The 18,251-nt window shown below is 30.3% G+C and overlaps 2 protein-coding genes and 1 long non-coding RNA gene across 3 annotated transcripts; 2 read left to right on the forward strand and 1 right to left on the reverse strand.

Moving 5' to 3' along the window:
• Positions 1–314: 314 nt before the first annotated feature.
• Positions 315–5,769, forward strand: LOC111715719 (uncharacterized). Its single transcript, XM_023491083.1, has 6 exons — positions 315–322; positions 592–657; positions 1,334–1,436; positions 1,627–1,742; positions 4,451–4,543; positions 5,628–5,769. The coding sequence occupies exons 1-6, from the start codon at positions 315–317 to the stop codon at positions 5,767–5,769; spliced, it is 528 nt and encodes a 175-aa protein (XP_023346851.1).
• Positions 5,770–6,075: 306 nt separating this feature from the next.
• Positions 6,076–9,897, forward strand: LOC111715721 (uncharacterized). The gene is made up of 4 exons (XM_023491087.1): positions 6,076–6,108; positions 6,937–6,969; positions 7,378–7,479; positions 8,264–9,897. Exons 2-4 carry the CDS (start codon positions 6,965–6,967, stop codon positions 9,117–9,119), a joined length of 963 nt encoding a protein of 320 aa, XP_023346855.1. The 5' UTR covers positions 6,076–6,108; positions 6,937–6,964; the 3' UTR covers positions 9,120–9,897.
• A 3,709-nt stretch (positions 9,898–13,606) lies between these two features.
• LOC111715722 (uncharacterized) lies at positions 13,607–17,916 on the reverse strand. The gene is made up of 4 exons (XR_002768301.1): positions 17,622–17,916; positions 16,826–16,867; positions 16,454–16,498; positions 13,607–13,665 (listed from the first exon to the last, which is right to left on the reverse strand). It is a non-coding gene; the product is annotated as an uncharacterized LOC111715722 (long non-coding RNA).
• Between the last annotated feature and the right edge of the window lie 335 nt (positions 17,917–18,251).

Here is an 18,251-nt window from a genome sequence, read left to right on the forward strand (position 1 = left end):
AACCAACTGACCACAACTGACCCATTAACCACCTAATCAACCGACCAACTGACTCGTTAACTGCCTAGTTTTCAAATGGCCGATCTCCCACGGGCATCCTCTGATGAAGTTCCTGCTCCCGAACTTCTTGTTCCCGATGGAAAACTTGATGAACAACCTCAGGAACAACTTAGACCATCAACTATCGAATACAAACATTAATACAATAAAGACGACTTTTCTATTTAAGTTTTGATTTCTATCAAGCTTTTTTCAAATTACAAGTTTACAAGTAAACAAAGAGAAGCTCTTAATTAACAACTTCTCTTGTTTCCATGTTTGTGTATCTTTGATGTTTGAAAAATTGGTAGAAATCAAAAATTGAAATCCCAAATCGTCTTTTATCTGCTGAAACATACGACGACGTCTGCCTACATTCTTTTCTCAAATTTAATCACCATGTTCTTAATATTTGAAATACTTTGGGTTATCTTTTAATTGCGTACATGTCCCAATCCAGATATAATGATAAACCTTTATCTAAAAACAACAAAAGAGACTTTTAGATTGAATCGAAAAAAAATAAAATAGTTTAATTTTGTACGTTTCCAGTACCTTTCTTACAGTTTCAATATCTTTCGAGAGATGGCTGGCTGTTTGTCGACCCCTCATCCATAGGTTAGTTTAAATACTTTATCTAGGCTACTTTAAAGGGAGTGTTCGCGAAAAATGAAAGGGGGTACAGGCTTAATTCGATAAAAAAGCGCTTTTGATCGCTACTAATCTTACTTCTATCTGTTGCGTCTATAAGGAGAAAATTGTTTAAGACGTCTCATACCGAATAACTTAGCGGCCACACAAATTGAGAAAATTGCAACATACTACTTAGACCGTAAAAAATCAATTTAATTTCAAAATAGCTTCAAGCTATCGATCTGTAATATCAAATCTATCCTATGTAGTTTACGGTCTAAGTCGTATGTTCCAACTTCCTTAATTTGTATTGGCGCTACGCTCTTCGGTATGTGACGTCTTTATCAATTTTCTCCTTATAGACGCAAAATCTAGAAGTAAGATTAGTAGCGATCAAAAGCGCTTTTTTATCGCATTAAGCCTATACCCCCTTTCATTTTTCGCGAACACTCCCTTTAAGCCTATACCCCCTTTCATTTTTCGCGAACACTCCCTTTAAACATTTTATCCAGGGAAAGTTTTCGTGATTTGTAAGCTGTAGTTTAGTGTAATGTCGACCCAGTGCAACAAATGTAGCCCGGAAAGATCTCAGTATACTTAGATCCCCTGACTGGAAATAATCTACTTAAGTTGAAATAAATAAATCTTATTTTCATTTTAGAAACTTGAAGGGAACCTTCCTTGGAAGCGCTTGGATCCATTATATCAGTAGTGTAGTTCTAGCAACACTGGTTAACCTACCAAAGTGGTTTGAAACAGAAGTGGTACTTATTATAAACAATAATAATAAAAATAATGATGATAATAATAACAATAATAATAATAATAATAATAATAATAATAATAATAATAATGATAATAATAATAATAATAATGATAATAATGATTATAATAATAATAATGTTTACATTGAAGAGGAAGTGTTCCTGGGAAAGGAATATTGAAAATGTTTAGGTAGAAGAGGAAGTGTTCCTGGGAAAAGAATGGGATGACCGGAACAACACAGATCTCTGGATTAAAACTAAAACCTACCAAGCCACAGCTCTCCGTACCAATCCTACATATATACTGTAATTATACCTTTCTACAGGGTTACTTATACAAAAGATGAGACTTCAGAGACGACCTTGGGGAATTTATTCAGTCGTTAATCCTACTTTCTTGGTTCAGGGCAAAAGACAAAATTTTTTCTTTGTGTCTTTCCCAAATCATTTCATTCAATTTAAAAAAACTATTAGCATTGTAGGGAGCGAAATTCAGATGTTTTTTTTCAAGTTTTAGGTAGTTATTGATCTCATCCTTTGTAACTACCATCATTTAATGAAGTAAAATCTGTATCAGTATAAAGATAGAAAATCTAAGATGGTGGCTACCACTGAGAGTGTGAAGGGGGGGGGGCGTATGATATAACATTTTAGTGTGATTTCATTTACATAATAAGGACTACTTAACGAATCAGATGCGCTAAGCTTGCTAGAGGGGCCATACTCGTACCGACACGCCCTACTCGTACCGGCACAGCATGGTATATTTCTAATGCTATAAGCTGTTGTTTTAAACTAATGAAATTTTAAAAGATTTTATAAAAATCTAAATTTCAACAATGTTTACACTTTTCATATTTAATTTCAATCTTTTTTTTCTTTCTTTTCTGTATATTGTGTATAGTATTCTATCCCTGCATTGGCTTATTTGTCATGTACCCAGCAGACCCCGCTCATACTTTAAATCAACTTCGCTTATTATTATTTAATAATCTTAAAACTTACAGGGTTGTCTTTTAATACTTTTTCATTTTAAATGCATTTGCTAACAAAAAAGGATTCAAAAAGAAAATCGAAAATTTTTTGTTTGGTATGTCAAGTTGTTATCGAAAGTCACAGCTTGCTTGTAAATGGATCAGAGTGCGCTGTAGTTAATCCTAGTGCAAAATCTATCCTATGTAGCTTCAAGCTAGCGATCTGTAATATCAAATCTATCCTATGTAGCTTCAAGCTAGCGATCTGTAATATCAAATCTATCCTATGTAGCTTCAAGCTATCGATCTGTAATATCAAATCTCTGTATATTATCATTGTTTAATATCACTGAACTTTTATGTCATTTTTCTTATTGTTATGATCTACCATTATTATTAGCATCATTATAATTCTTTGGCTTTTTAATTTTATTTTTTATTTGTCGTAAAAACTTTTTCTCGAAAAGTACAAATTAAGTGCAGAACCCATAAAACAGTGTGTATAAGAAGACTGTGTGTAAGAAGACAGTGTATAAGAAGACAGTGTGTATAAGAAGACAGTGTGTATAAGAAGACAGTGTGTATAAGAAGACAGTGTGTATAGGAAGACGAATCAAGTTTTGACTTAGAACAGTCTAATGAATATTCAACACAACAATTGTGTTTTTATTTATAAGCTGATTTTCAAGCCACCGATAAAACTATAAATTGCGCATTATGGATTGTAACAACATAAAATAAACAGAAAATTGCTCTAATGTCGTCTTCTTATTTCGCAGTTTCATGAGTTCTACTGTATATATCATTACATTTATCTTTATTAGAAAGTTTCTTTAAGTTTAAAAAACTTATTTTGAGGTGAAATTCTGACCGGCACTAAATCAAATCACACTTTTTTTGTAAATAAAGAAACCAACCAACAATATTTTACGTTGGTATAGGTAGAAGATACAGAGACCATGAACTCTATTTTATGTTGAGGTACAAGATACAGAGACCATGAACTCTATTTTATGTTGGTATAGGTAGAAGATACAGAGACCATGAACTCTATTTTATGTTGGTATAGGTAGAAGATACAGAGACCATGAACTCTATTTTATGTTGGTATAGGTAGAAGATACGAGACCAAGAACTCTATTTTATGTAAAAAAAAAGAAAGACAAAACGAATATAAAGTAAACCATAAATGCTCAGTGGTCAGACGGCTTAGCTTAGGGACTTAATACAATGAATTTTCTTTTTTTCCGGCAAATATTGTACTAAGCCATCTTTATTCGAGTCACAGTGTACGTCTTGATAAACATGCTTCTTACATTTACTTGTATTAGTTGTACCTGTCAATGTAATCAGTATAACTATATTTAAAGGGACTGTACCTGTCAATGTAATCAGTATAACTATATTTAAAGGGACTGTACCTGTCATATAACTATATTTAAAGGGACTGTACCTGTCAATGTAATCAGTATAACTATATTTAAAGGGACTGTACCTGTCAATGTAATCAGTATAACTATATGGGACTGTACGCGTAATTTCAAGTGAACCTCCATTCAAAGATAGCAATGTCCGATTAACAACCTTGATTTGATCAATAATATAAAAGATATCTTTGCTTTTCTAGGTTTAAAAGTGTTTAATTCTTAGGTATATTTCCTTTGTTTTCCTGTAGTAGAAATTCAGAGAAACCAAATTGAAAATAATCAGTTTTCAGATATACAAACATTGATTTCTAATCAAACTTGATCTGACAAAGTTTTAAGTGTATCGTTGTGATTCGGGCATTGTCATCTTTGCATATTGGGTCACTAGAAATCATGTTTACAGTCCGTTTTATGAATAGTATGACCCAGGTACGGAATCATGTTTACAGTCCGTTTTATGAATAATATGACCCAGGTACGGAATCATGTTTACAGTCCGTTTTATAAATAATATGATCTAGGTACGGAATCATGTTTACAGTCCGTTTTATAAATAATATGACCTAGGTACGGAATCATGTTTGCAGTCCGTTTTATAAATAATATAATCTAGGTACGGAATGACAATTCCTCGGTGGTTGTTCCAGAGTATGGGTCCCCTCCTCCTACTTATAACCTTCAGTATTCTTACTGTTAACAGGCTCAAGTATGTAATTTATTTATTTAGTCATGATTTAGAATGTCGTCTTTGTTTTAAATTCTATGTTTATGAGATACTGCAATTTTAAATGCAAGTTTATCCACAAAGGAAAAAAGAAGACTGTACATAATTTATATAAAAGTTTTCCTTATATTTTTGGTTCCCCGCAACTGTAAACATAATATGTTTTAGAAAGAAGCCAGTATTTAAAAATCCTTGAATAAAAGTTGTCGTGTTAACATCAAATCAAAGATTCTAAAGAACGATAAATCATTTTAAAGATTTATTAAAAAAGTGAAAATATGCTAGCAGCACCAAATACAAGCCAAGAATTTTCAGCAGTTAAATTATTTCTGCGAAATCCTTATTTAAGAAACATAATCCTTTTTTTACAACAAGAGAAGAGACAGGATGGGATCGACTGTTTTCTATCCTTTTACGTAACGGCCTGTTTTCAACTAATAATCAAACATGGCAACGAATTGAAAGATTTTGGTTTAAAAAAACTTTTAGCCTTTTAGGGTTCGAAAAGAAAGTTAAAAAGATTGTTTGTTTTTTAAAGAATAATTTTTCTTCTAAATTTTCCGTTTCTTTTATTTAATCAGTTCTTAATCCGGTCCAATAAACTTCTTTAAAATTTCGAAGATTTTCCTTTCTTACCTATTAATTATTATATTTCAATCAATTGGAGTTAAAGTAACTTCCTTATCTATGCAGCAGAAATTTACTGGATTTTACTAGATTCAGATATAAAAAAATTTCATTGTTGTCATTTTAAACATCTCAAAATGGTCGTTTCAACTTGAATTTTTAATTTGAAAGATCTAATCTTTGGTTCTTTTAAACAATTTTTCTACGGGTGAGAGTCATGATTATTTCTTTACTTCCCAGTCTTTTCAGATCTTATTTCAGGATACGTATAATGTACATTACATATTCCAGGATACGTATAATGTACATTACATATTACTTCCATATAACATTAACAAGTATTTAAAGACATTTTTTAGAGTGAATGCTTTTTCTTTTTGATTCTCGTTAACGAATAATGAAACATTGAAAGGCGTTGATAGTCCTTTTTAACTTTCAGAGCCTTCAACGCGCGGTCTGAAAACAGAAATGAGGTTCGTGTCACCAGGTTGACCTTTCTTCTGATAGTGGAGTATCTGGTATTCAACATACCTAGGAAAATAATTATCATTCTTTATCCGTCATTACATGAAATAAATTGAACAAATCAACTAGAAAAACAAAAAAATTTCACATGCAAAAATTTGAAAACATTTTAAGAAATTGAAAATTAACTAAAAACTGTTTCAAAACTTTATTTCAAATCAAATGAATATAATAATCAAAAATTATTGAAAATCAATTTAGAATGGATTGAAATTGAATTAAAAATGACTTGCAAATGAATTAGAATTAGATTGAAAATGAATTAAAAAGTGAATTGAAAATAAAATCAAAATTAATTGAGAATATTTAAAAATTAATTAAATTTATTCCTGAAAAAGATAAAATATTTGACAAAATAGGAATATCCTTATCTTTGTGGAGGCATTTCTTACCAGGTAAATTTTGGTCAAATCTGATTGCGTAAATCTGATTTTGTAATTTTGTGCCAAATTTTTTTGTGTAAATTGAAGTCCCTCTGCCAAGTATGAAAATAATTAAAAGTAACATAACACAAAATTTGTTAAACAAGGATGGAACTTTTAAATGAGATAGCGCTAACCCTGCATGGACCTGAAATCGATATCTACCGAGAGAACTTTTAATTTGAAGCGAATATGTTTTAATCCCTTTGAATATCTAAACTGATTGAAGCTCTTAGAAAGGAACTTTATGTTCAGTAGAAGTACGAATATCCGTTTTCTGTTTAGTTAACCCATACTGACCCCAATAAAAATATGTTGTATTTTTAATTCGAAACCAAAACCTTTCATTAGATGGTATTTACATCTAATAGAAGGTTTATAGAATTTGAATTCAGGTTGGTTTAGGCATGAGCAGGCCTAGGGCTGGGCGTCATTCCAGGGGAAGGATCGTTTTTCACAAAAACGAACGGAACTATCAAGATCGATCTCATTGTTCCGAAAAAAAGAATAAACACATAGAACGCGTTCACAAAAAAAACATTGGAACGATTAATAAAAGTACAGAACGGAAATTGCAGGAAAATAACGTTAAAGTCAGGAACGCGTTGTAAGTCGGGAACGCATTTTAAATCAAGAATGTGTTCTAAATCATCTAGAGATCATTAAAATATTTTTTAATTCGATCACCTGACCAGAACAGAACGATTGAAAAAAAGGCGGAACGTGCCCCAGCCCTACCCAGGCTTACTTTGTCAAATCAAAATATTACAATTATAGCTTTATATAATGAAATTGTTTCAGCGAGACCCCGGACTGGTTTTTGAGTCTAATGAGGTAATTAAATACTTTTGGGTGTTCACAAACCCGTGTTTAGTGTTAAGTGTTTAGTTTTTAGTGTTTAGTGTTTTGTGTTTTGTGTTTAGTGTTTAGGGTTTAGTGTTTAGTGTTTAGTGTTTAGTTTTTAGTAGTTAGTGTTTATTGTTTAGTGTTTAATGTTTAGTGTTTAGTGTTTAGTGTTTAGTGTTTAGTGTTTTAGTGTTTAGTGTTTAGTGTTTCCTCGAATTTCAAAATACACCATAAAAAAAAGATTTAATTTTATTTAGATTTTTTAAGATGGCTTTTATATTTCTATTTTTTCGAAGTAATCAAAGAAAAAGCCTATAGATTTTATATGACCAAATAAATATTAAATATCCAATAGTCTTACTCTGACATGTTCAAAAAAAGAGATATTTTGTTTAGTTTGAACAATCTGCTGCAGATCCTGAACACGAACACGAACTTTTGGTTCTATGCCGGGATGAACCAAAAATTCAGAAACGGTCTAAAATCTCTCTTCTGCGGGTAATACATATTTTTTTAATTAAACTCAGGGACAAATAGTTCGTAATATCGATAAGTGGCAAGAAAATTATGAAATAAAAAAAAATTGCCTATATCCTACAAATGTCGCTAAAATTTTGGTGACTGCCCTAAATGCGATTTTTGTTAAATAAAAACGATTTTTTGTCGCTTATTTGGCAAAAAGGGCAATTTTTTCAATTTAGAGTAGGAAAATATTTGAATTTATAAAATAAATTTTTTTAACCAAATATTCATTCAAGTTTATCAAAAAAAAATTGGTAATTTTTAGACTTTAAAAAGTCTGTAAACGTAGTTTTAAGTGACCCTTTAAATAGGTGCATACTGCATACTATGTCGTACAACAATACCCTTGAATGCTTTTTCTGATCAAATATGAAGCTGATATCCATGTTTATTATTTTGAAAACTAATTATTTTCTACAAAAGTGACTATGCGCATATCTGCTGCACTAAATGCTCTAGTCGTTTTTGTAGAGAACCCACCATTATTTCATAATTATTTACATTAATATCTAATTTATGCTTTGTCAGACAAAGCTTTTAAGGGTCCCTTTGTGAATTGTCATCTTTTCATGGATGGTCACTTGAAATTACGCTTACAGGATTTAAGACGGAACTGTAATTGAAAAGACATGATGTTTATCAGACATTGAGAGGACCTATCGTTTTCAATAGATTGTTTTTTTTCTGTCTATGACTATATATATAGATTCTAACAAAATCATTAATTTCTTAATCAATACAAATTTTAATTTGTTTCTAGAAACCTAACGCCACCCATTCAGCAGGGTATTGTTCCCCAGGAAAGGAGTATTGAACTACAACCAATTAATAGATCTGATAGAGAAACTATTAACAAACTAACTGAACAACAACTCCAGAATCAGGATCAAGCAGGATGTGTGCCTCTGGAGAAGCAAGCTCTTAAACAGGATTGTCTTGGTAGCTTGTTGCTTGGAAATCAAGTTCAGGTTCAAGTTTCTAATCAAGGGCGTCCCAATAGCTTGCTTCTTAAGAAACAATTTGAACTGCATGTGGTAAAGGTTGATTGCTCCACTAGAATTCTAGATGAAGAGGAAATCAAGGTGCACGAGGTCAGTTATGTTCGAGAAGATCAGGATCAGCCCAGCGTTATTCAAGAAGATCATGACCAAACCAACGTTACTCAAGATGATCATATACAGTCTACTGATTTACTGAAAGGTCAAAACCAGTCTGACGTTATCCAAGAACATGATGATAAGTCCACCAATGTTGTGGATGACGATAAAATGAAACCTTATGAAATCAGCAATGATCAGAAACTTATGGTTTTACCTGGAGAGGAAATAGAACTACACATCATCAATAATATCCATACTCCTAGAGTTTCACTTACTGAGGAAGAAAAAGAACAACAAATGATCAACAAAGATCAAATTGACAAGGTTACAGTCCAGAATGAAATAGAACCACCTGCCATAAATCAGGAGTTGACTGTCAAAAAGTTTTCCAAAGAAGGCATCAAAGAAGATTTTGATTTTGATCAGATAATCAGTGTTGAGGAAAAAGAACACTATCAGCTACATATCATTGATTATGGTGTGTACGGAGAGGAATGTCATGAAGAATATGTTTAAAGGTTGAGACACCAGTACAATCAAAAGAGTACTGTCAGGGAACTTACTCTGATAAGTATAATGTCAACAAGCCGATACTCAACTCATGTACATTTGAATTTGAGCTGAACACAGATGGTCCTATTTTGTACCCGCTAGGAACACCAACAACACTGGCAGACATACTCAGCAGGGGTCAATATTATAGCTTGCCTCGCTCTGTTGGTAGCTTTTTACTTAAGCAGAAATAAGGCTTTAAACGGATTAAAACCCCCATTAAATGTATTAACCACTGTGTCTATTTTTATTATTTTTGAATTCAAATTTATATTAGTTTTTATTCATGTAAGTCAGTGTTCAAAATGTTGTTATTTATGTATTTCCGTACAAAAGAACCTATTTAAAAATTGGAAGTATAAATATTGAATAATGTTTTCTAATGCCTGTCTTTCTATGCTTTCTAACAACATGTTTGTTTTAACCATAAAATTATATTTTTTGTTTCCAGTTTTAAAATGATAATGTTTTTTTTCTGTTTCTGTTTCATTTTAAAACGAAAAATATTTTTTTCCGTTTTCCGTTTTCCGTTTCAAGATGGAAAACAATCATTTTCCGTCTGCCCTCTGACAATTTCATTTAATTTCTGTCTTTCCAAGTTACACTATAAATGATGGATTTTAGCACGGGGGGGGGAACAAGATTTTCCTGTTCCCCCTCCCCTCCTCCCCTAATTTAGTCTTATACGGAAAACGAATTTTTTAGTTTCTCGGTTAGAAAACAAAATCGATTTTTTCATATTTCCTTGGTGAAACGAAAAAACGATTGTATTTCTTCAGTTTTTCGTTTTGAAACGTTAAACAATTTTTTCGGTTTTCTGATTTGAAACAAATAAAAACCTTTTTTTCTCTTCCGTTTTTAATTTCAAACCCATTTAAGGTATTATAAAACGATTTTTCCGATCGTTTTCCGTTCAGAAAAAAATGTTGTTTTGAAAAAGTCAAAATAATCGTTTGTAAAAAACGCATCGTTTTGAAAACAAAAGGGTTTCTAAAATTGACACACAAACGGAAAATGATCGTTTTGAAGAAAAAAATATAAAACGATGCCCTAGTATTAGCCCTGTATTCCAGGAATCAATTAACCCTCGAGTATCTTTTCGGTTTTGTTTCTTTTGGTATTTGGCTATTATGATATTTTCTTATAAATTAACTATTTTTATTTTAATCTTCTATGTGAAATTTTGTATACACCAGGGCTGACAGTCTTGACCTAATTGTAAAAAATAATTTATTTTATTTATTTTAATATCGAAATACATTATTGTTAATATATTATCAAATGTTGTGTAAAAATAATAAGGTATAGGAACACGATAAGAATCTTGTAAAAATAATAAAGGATTACTTTGCTTTCACAAAAACATTTTTAAGTCAAAAATTTATATTAGTTTTTATTCATGTAAGTCAGTGTTCAAAATGTTGTTATTTATGTATTTCCGTACAAAAGAACCTATTTAAAAATTGGAAGTATGAATATTGAATAATTTTTTCTAATGCCTGTCTTTCCATCCCTTCTAACACCAAAAAGTGTAAAAACATCTTATGTCCATAATGTAATAAAAAGATATATACTTAGTCCTAAACAGTTTCTGGCATTGCATTACTTTTATATTTGTTAAAGGGGTTGTATAAAGGGTTGTTAATCGTTTTTAAAAACGATCGTTTTATGTTTCGTTTTTCGATCGTTTTCAAAATGATCGTTTTGTTTCGATTTTTCGTGGTTGTTTTCATAACGAAACAATTGTTTTTAAAAAAAAATTGAACACGTTAGCATCCCATAACTGTAGAGCGTAGCGGTCGTTTTGAACAGCTTGTAAAACAAAACGGTTTCTAAAACTGACACACAAAACGGAAAACGATCGTTTTTAAAAAAAAAATGTAATGCCCTAGTATTGGCCATGTATTCCAGGAATCACTAATCCCTGCTCGAGTATCTTTTTCTGTTTTGTTTCTTTTGGTATTTGGCTATTATGATATTTTATTATAAATAAAATATTTTTTATTNTTTATTTTATTTATTTTAATATCGAAATACATTATTGTTAATATATTATCAAATGTTGTGTAAAAATAATAAGGTATAGGAACACGATAAGAATCTTGTAAAAATAATAAAGGATTACTTTGCTTTCACAAAAACATTTTTAAGTCAAAATATATTAAAGAAATATTTAAATAATTTTGAATATAGTATTTTCAAAGAACATCTGTTTTCCTGGAAAAAACGAGATGGATTTTTGGAGAAAAACTGGTTTCTTTTGGAAAATTTGTTATTTAACAGTGGAACCTTTTTAAATAAGAGGTTACGTGAAACTGCATCTAGAGCATCTTTATGTTAATATTTGACAAAAATCAATAAAATTCGGGGTTTAAACGTAGAGAATAGAATAACTATAAATCAAATGATGTTTTTTATTCACCTAATTCATTAAAAAGTTTATTTAACAGCTTTAAAAAATTCCAAATTGAAATGAATAGTCTAGGGAACATACTGTATTAATGTTCTCTAATGCATATAATTTGTGAACATTTACATGATTTGTTCACTTTGAACTCCCTTTCAGGCTGAAAGGGACTGAAAAAATTCATACCGAGAGATTCTTTAAATTCCCCTCTAATAAATATTCTATTCTCTATGGGTTTAAATTTTATTTGTAATAGCTGAAGTTTAGGGAAATTCATATGTATTCTGTGAATATTTTATATTGTTCGATCTTTAGAAAGGTTAGTTTTTCTAAGAATAAGACGTCCATTTTTATCTAAATTTACCTGTCTAATTAAAAAAAAGAAACATGATAGATGAATTTGAAATTATTTTAAAAAACTACATTTAGCTGTATATAAACTTTTTCGCGGAGTTGTGCAGTTTGAAGGAAAAAATTGCTCATGTATAATTTACTTGAGGCCGAATTTAAAGAATTTGAGCCGCAGCTTAAATTTAATTAAATATGGTTGGTGTCACATAAAAGTGTATTCAATTTTTCAAGATTTAATCCGGCGCTCAATTGAAACCGGTTTTTGGGGGGATTTGAGACGCGGCTTAAATTCATTAAATTTGGACTTTGTATAATTTAAAAAATTAACGTACTGGGAAAATCCGCGAAATTCGTTGTAAAACAGTACTTTTCTGTAAGTTTACAAATTTAATGTACTACTGGTGCATTTTGAAAAAACTTAACCATTCCATTAATCTAATATTTTTAACTGGGTTTCCACTGGTTTTAAACTGGTTTTAAACTGGTTTTAACTGGTTTAAAGCTGGTTAAAAACTGGTTTTAAACTGGTTTTAAATGGTTTAAAGCTGGTTTTAAACTGGTTTAAAACTGGTTTTAAAGACTGGTTTCTTAATTCCAGTTTTCTTAGCTTAAGTTTTCGCTCCAGCACTTTCCGCGTAGCTTTTTCCCGATCTGAAACAATGAGTTTTTATAAATAGCTCTTCAGTAAGAAGTGTTATCAACATATATAAGATTTTAATCTATCGTGAATTTACTTCAATTTAACGCGGTTCAATCCATTTATATATTAATAATAGCGAGGGAGTACTCATAGTTACCCATACCGTTTACCCGCGCTCAGTCGTAAGTTACGATTTCAGTTATTTACCCCTATAAAAGTCGACCCACTCATCTAAGAATCTTAAGACTAAGCTTCAAGATTATTCCCGTGGTTCTCACATATTTACATCATTTTTATTTGTTAAAGTTTATGTATTATAGCGTGAAAACCAAAAGAACCGTGGAATAGGAATACGACATTAAAGATATATTTAGGTGAATTTGGTGTTGTTACAAAGCAAATAGTTATACATGTGACTTAATATATCAGTTTTTAAGTTAAATGGGCCTGTTTACACTGCACAATTGTTTTTTCTATTTTCAGTGGACTATTAAAAGTCATAAATTGAACCTAAAAGTCGTCTTCCTATTCCAAGTTTTTGGCTCTCACCTCACCTAAATCCAGTTTAATCTGCATGTATTCCTCGAGAGATGGCACCACGTGACTATTCATCTGTTTCCGATTCAAACCAAACAATAATTTTCTACCCACTTGACTTTTCAACAGCTGATCAATCCTTTGATATTGCAGACTTAGTCTATTTCATGCAACATATCAAAGGTCTACAGCAAAGATTGTAGAGATCAGAAATCAGTTTTTGATGGAAACTTTTAATTCCTTTAAGATTTAAGTACAATATGTTTCATAGTTAAAAGAAAGTAAACAAAATTCAAGTTAAAAATTTTTAATCTGAAATCATTCTAAATTTTAATATATTTACTAATGAGAACTTTCCTCTGAATTCGGAATTTGGAATTTAGACGAATTCTATTTGAACATTTTGACAAGATTTATTTTGGTAAAATTTAATTTAAATCCCCAAGAAATAGATGTGTAATTTATAATTGTATTTTTATGTTTGTATACAAGAGGAACAACTGATTTAATCGATTGGTTTCCTTTGATTGCATCTTCAGAATCGACTTTTCGATTTGATCATTTAGACGCGAGACCTTCAATTAAACAAATGAGGATTAGAGGTTCTGGTTATAAGTCTGATGAGTCTTGACTTTAATCCTCAGTTTTACCCATTATGTTTAGATGTATAGTAGTTTTTATTTTATACATTTTGTTGAGCTATGTATTATATTTTTTACATTTTTGTTGGGCGATGTATTTTATTTTATACATTTTTGTTGAGCTCTGTATTTTATTTTATACATTTTTGTTGGGCTATGTATTTCATTTTATACCTTTTTGTTAAGCTCTGTATTTTATTTTATTACATTTTCGTTGGGCTCTGTAGTATTTTATTACATTTTTGTTTGGGTATATGCAATTTATTTTTTACATTTTTGGGGCTCTATATTTTATTTTTACATTTTTGTTGAGCTAAGTATTTCATTTATGCATTTTTGTTGGGCTATGTATTTCATTTTATACCTTTTTGTTGAGCTATGTATTTCATTTTATACGGGCTCTGTATTTTATTTTATACCTTTTTGTTGAGCTCTGTATTTTATTTTATACCTTTTTGTTGAGCTCTGTATTTTATTTTATACCTTTTTGTTGAGCTCTGTATTTTATTTTATACATTTTTGTTGGGCTATGTATTTCATTTTATACATTTTTATTGAGCTATGTATTTTATTTTTTACATTTTTGTTAGGCTTTGTATTTCATTTTATACATTATTGTTGAACTATGTATTTTATTTTTTACATTTTTGTTAGGCTTTGTATTTTATTTTATACATTTTTGTTGAGCTATGTATTTTATTTTTTACATTTTTGTTAGGCTTTGTATTTTATTTTATACATTTTTTTTGAGCTATGTATTACATTTTTGTTGAGCTATGTATTTTATTTTTTACATTTTTGTTAGGCTTTGTATTTTATTTTATACATTTTTTTTGAGCTATGTATTTTATTTTTTACATTTTTGTTAGGCTTTGTATTTTATTGTATACATTTTTGTTAGACTATGTATTTTATTTTATACATTTTTGTTGGACTATGTATTTCATTTTAATTTATACATTTTTGTTGGGCTATTTATTTAAGTATCTAATTACTCTTTCACTATTTTTGCCGGATTTTGAATTAAAAATAAATAAAAAATAATGAATAAAAAATCCGATAAATACATGATACACTTGTATTCAACATCCTTAGTTTTACGTGAAATATTTGTACAGAAATGAAAAAGATAAAAAATTAAGATATATTTTGTATTTAACCTTATAGGGTTTCCACCGCAAGTGGATTTTAATTTCGCGCAATTAAGAAATAGCCATATCCTTTTTACAGAAACTTTTAATATTTTTAGACTTTTAAAAGGTTTATAGACTATCAGAGAAGGGAACAACGATTTAGAATTGTGTTCTGTAGAAGTTTGCTTTTATCATACATGCAAAGGAATTGAGTCTTTGCCACAAACTCTGATTTTCTTATCCCTATATCTTTATAGTTCAATGTCGCAGACCTTAGATATTTCAAACTTATTTTTGATTAAATAATCTAAGTAATCTAAATATCAAAGGTTTACACCATCCGACCCCAAAGATATATGGATTAGAAAATCAGATTTGTAACCAAGACTCAATTCCTTTGTTATCAGGTGAAAATATAAGGCAAAAACGAACTAAAAACTATCGTTTTAAAAACCCAAAAACGATCGTTTTCAAATGATTGTTTTTGCCTTATAATTTCCTTCTAGGGTAACAAATATGCATGTTTAATGAAAGCAAACTTCTACATAATAAAGTTTTAAAATGTTCGAACCTTCTCATATTGTCGTAAAACCTTTTAAAGGTCTAAAAACATTAAAAGTTTCTGTAAAACTAATCTGGCTATTGCCCATACCTAATTGCGAGCCCTTTAATTCTGCGCAATTAGGCGCAATTCCGCCCACTTCCAAGTAATTCCTAGCAATTCCAAGCAATTCTCAGCAATTTCAAGCAATTCAAAGCAATTCAAAGCAATTCAAAGCAATTCAATTCAACTCAAAGCCATTCAAAGCAATTCAAAAAATTCAAAACAATTCAAAGCAATTCTTAGCAATTCAAAGCAATTCAAAGCAATTCAAAGCAATTCAAATCAATTCAAATCAATTCAAAGCAATTCAAAACAATTCAAAGCAATTCAAAGCAAATTCAAAACAATTCAAAGCAATTCTTAGCAATTCAAAGCAATTCAAAGCAATTCAAATCAATTCAAATCAATTCAAAGCAATTCAAAACAATTCAAAGCAATTCAAAGCAATTCAAAGCAATTCAAAGCAATTCAAAGCAATTTCAAGCAGTTCCAAGTAAGTCCAAGCAAGTCCAAGCAAGTCCAAGTCCAAAGAAACTCCAAGAAATTACGAGTAATTCTAAGCGATGCAAAGCAATTTAAAGTAAATCAAAGCAATTCAAAGCAATTCAAAGCAATCCAAAGAAATTCAAAGTAATTCAAACCAATTTAAATTAATTCAAAGCAATTCAAAGCAATTCAAAGCAATTCAAAGCAATTCAAAGCAATCTAAAGTAATTCAAAACAATTCAAAGCAATTCAAAGCAATTCAAAGCAATTAAAAGCAAGTCCAAGCACGTCCAAGCAAGTCAAAGAAACTCCAAGAAATTCCGAATAATTCAAAGCGATGCAAAGCAATTTAAAGTAATTCAAAACAATTCAAAGCAATTCAAAGAAAATTCAAAGCAATTCAAAGCAATTCAAAGCAATAACAAATAGTTTCGCGTAATTCCGCACAATTACATAAAAGTCCAAGCAACGGAATTCCGATTGGAAACCGTATTTCCACCTGTTCTAGTTCTGCCTCCATATTTAACACAATGTGCTCCTTCAGCTGAAACAATAGGAGTAACTATTAAACTAATTAATTAGGGTAATAAAGGGACTGTACGCGTAATTTCAAGTCACCCTATTTGCAATTTTTGTAAACTGATTATTTTCTATTGTGGATTCTATACAAAAGTGAATTGTGTATTCCTGCTGCAGGAAAACGTATATAGGAATACAACTTTTAAACCTAGCAAAACAACAATATCTTCCACATTATTGTTTCATTAAAGGTTTCAAGGGTACAGTTATGAATCTGGCATTGCATGGACGGTCAATTGGAACAACGTTTACAGTCCCTTTAAGAAGGAAAAATATATTTTGTTAAAAATACCTGTGTATTGGCGCTCAGTCGTTTCTGAAGTTGGATTTCGTCCTGAACAAAACTTTTAGACTTAAGATTTGTTTTTTCTTAATTTTTTTAATAATAAGAATAATAATAAGGAATTAAAATTGAATTTGATCAAGTTTTAAAATTGCAAGTAATTGTCCTAGTATAAAAAATATGAAAAATTAGTTAAGGGGACTTAAACCTATGGCTGGGCACGTTCCAACGTTTTCTAGTCGTTTCGTTAGTCAGTTCAAACCGTTAAAAGATAAAAATTTCAGTTAGTTGTTAATTTTAATGGTAAGAACGGAACGTTCGTTTCGTTAACGACATTTTTAGGCTTTTTTTAAATCACCGTTTTATAGTTAACTATCTCAATTTTACTAACTGTATTAACGGAGAATATTCAACAATCGTTAACGGCTCTGGCCGTTAATGGTACCGTTATTACAAAATTAATGACGTAAACTCTGCGCGAAGCGACGAAAAAATTTCGTTAATGGTTAAAAAATCGTTAATGGCGCAGCCGTTAATGGTATAATACAGTATCAACGGCGTTAACGGTTAAAAAATCGTTAATGTGTAAAATATATTTACATAAATTAATACCAATCATATACAGAGAGACCCATAAACTGTGCAATAGGAAGACGACTGTAAAATCTTAAATGGTCTAAAAACGCAGAATTTGTGAATAGTGTGTAAAGACCCATTTCACTTTGTGAATTTTCAAGCTACCGGTCAAATTATTTGCTTTAGAACAACACCAAAAACACATAAATCTATTCCACAATATATTAACCTGCCACTTTTTCTGATTGATAAACCTCACTCGTTGTGCACTTGATAATTGGTGTTTTGTTTCTATCAATTCTTCTTGGGTCTTGTTTAACCTAAACAAAAGAAGATATTTTAAAAAATATAGTAAATATGACTTTTTTATGAAAGAAAATATGAAAAACAAGTACCTAAGCTTAGGGTGCTCCTGAAAAAATTCCCAGATGTGCAAAACATTTTTTTGGGAGCATTGGGGTAAACCTAGCTCAAATACGAAATTTTAGCATTTAAAAATAATTTTCCTAAATGGCCCAACCATTTTGGCCTATTTCAACCATTCTCGGCTAAATTGGGTTGTCTATGAATTTTAAAATGTGATATCATTCTGGAAATCATTTAACTTGGTATTGACCAAATTTTACAGAATTTTTAAGAATTTTAGTTTTGATTGTAAAATTTTCAGAAAAATTGAAAAATCGCGTCTTTTTAATACCTTTCTCCAGCTCCATCCTGGAGTGGTTAAATTAATTTTTTTTTCATACTCAATACCATTGCTATCTGAAAATACTTTGACAATTTAGAATTGGCTTAAAAATTTTTTATTGACAAGCTTGACAAGGTATTGGCTCCAAAAAGCGATAATCAAATACCATTT

Source organism: Eurytemora carolleeae, unplaced genomic scaffold (assembly GCF_000591075.1).
Source record: "Eurytemora carolleeae unplaced genomic scaffold, Eaff_2.0 scaffold1856, whole genome shotgun sequence".
NCBI classification, from domain to species: Eukaryota; Metazoa; Arthropoda; class Copepoda; order Calanoida; family Temoridae; genus Eurytemora; species Eurytemora carolleeae.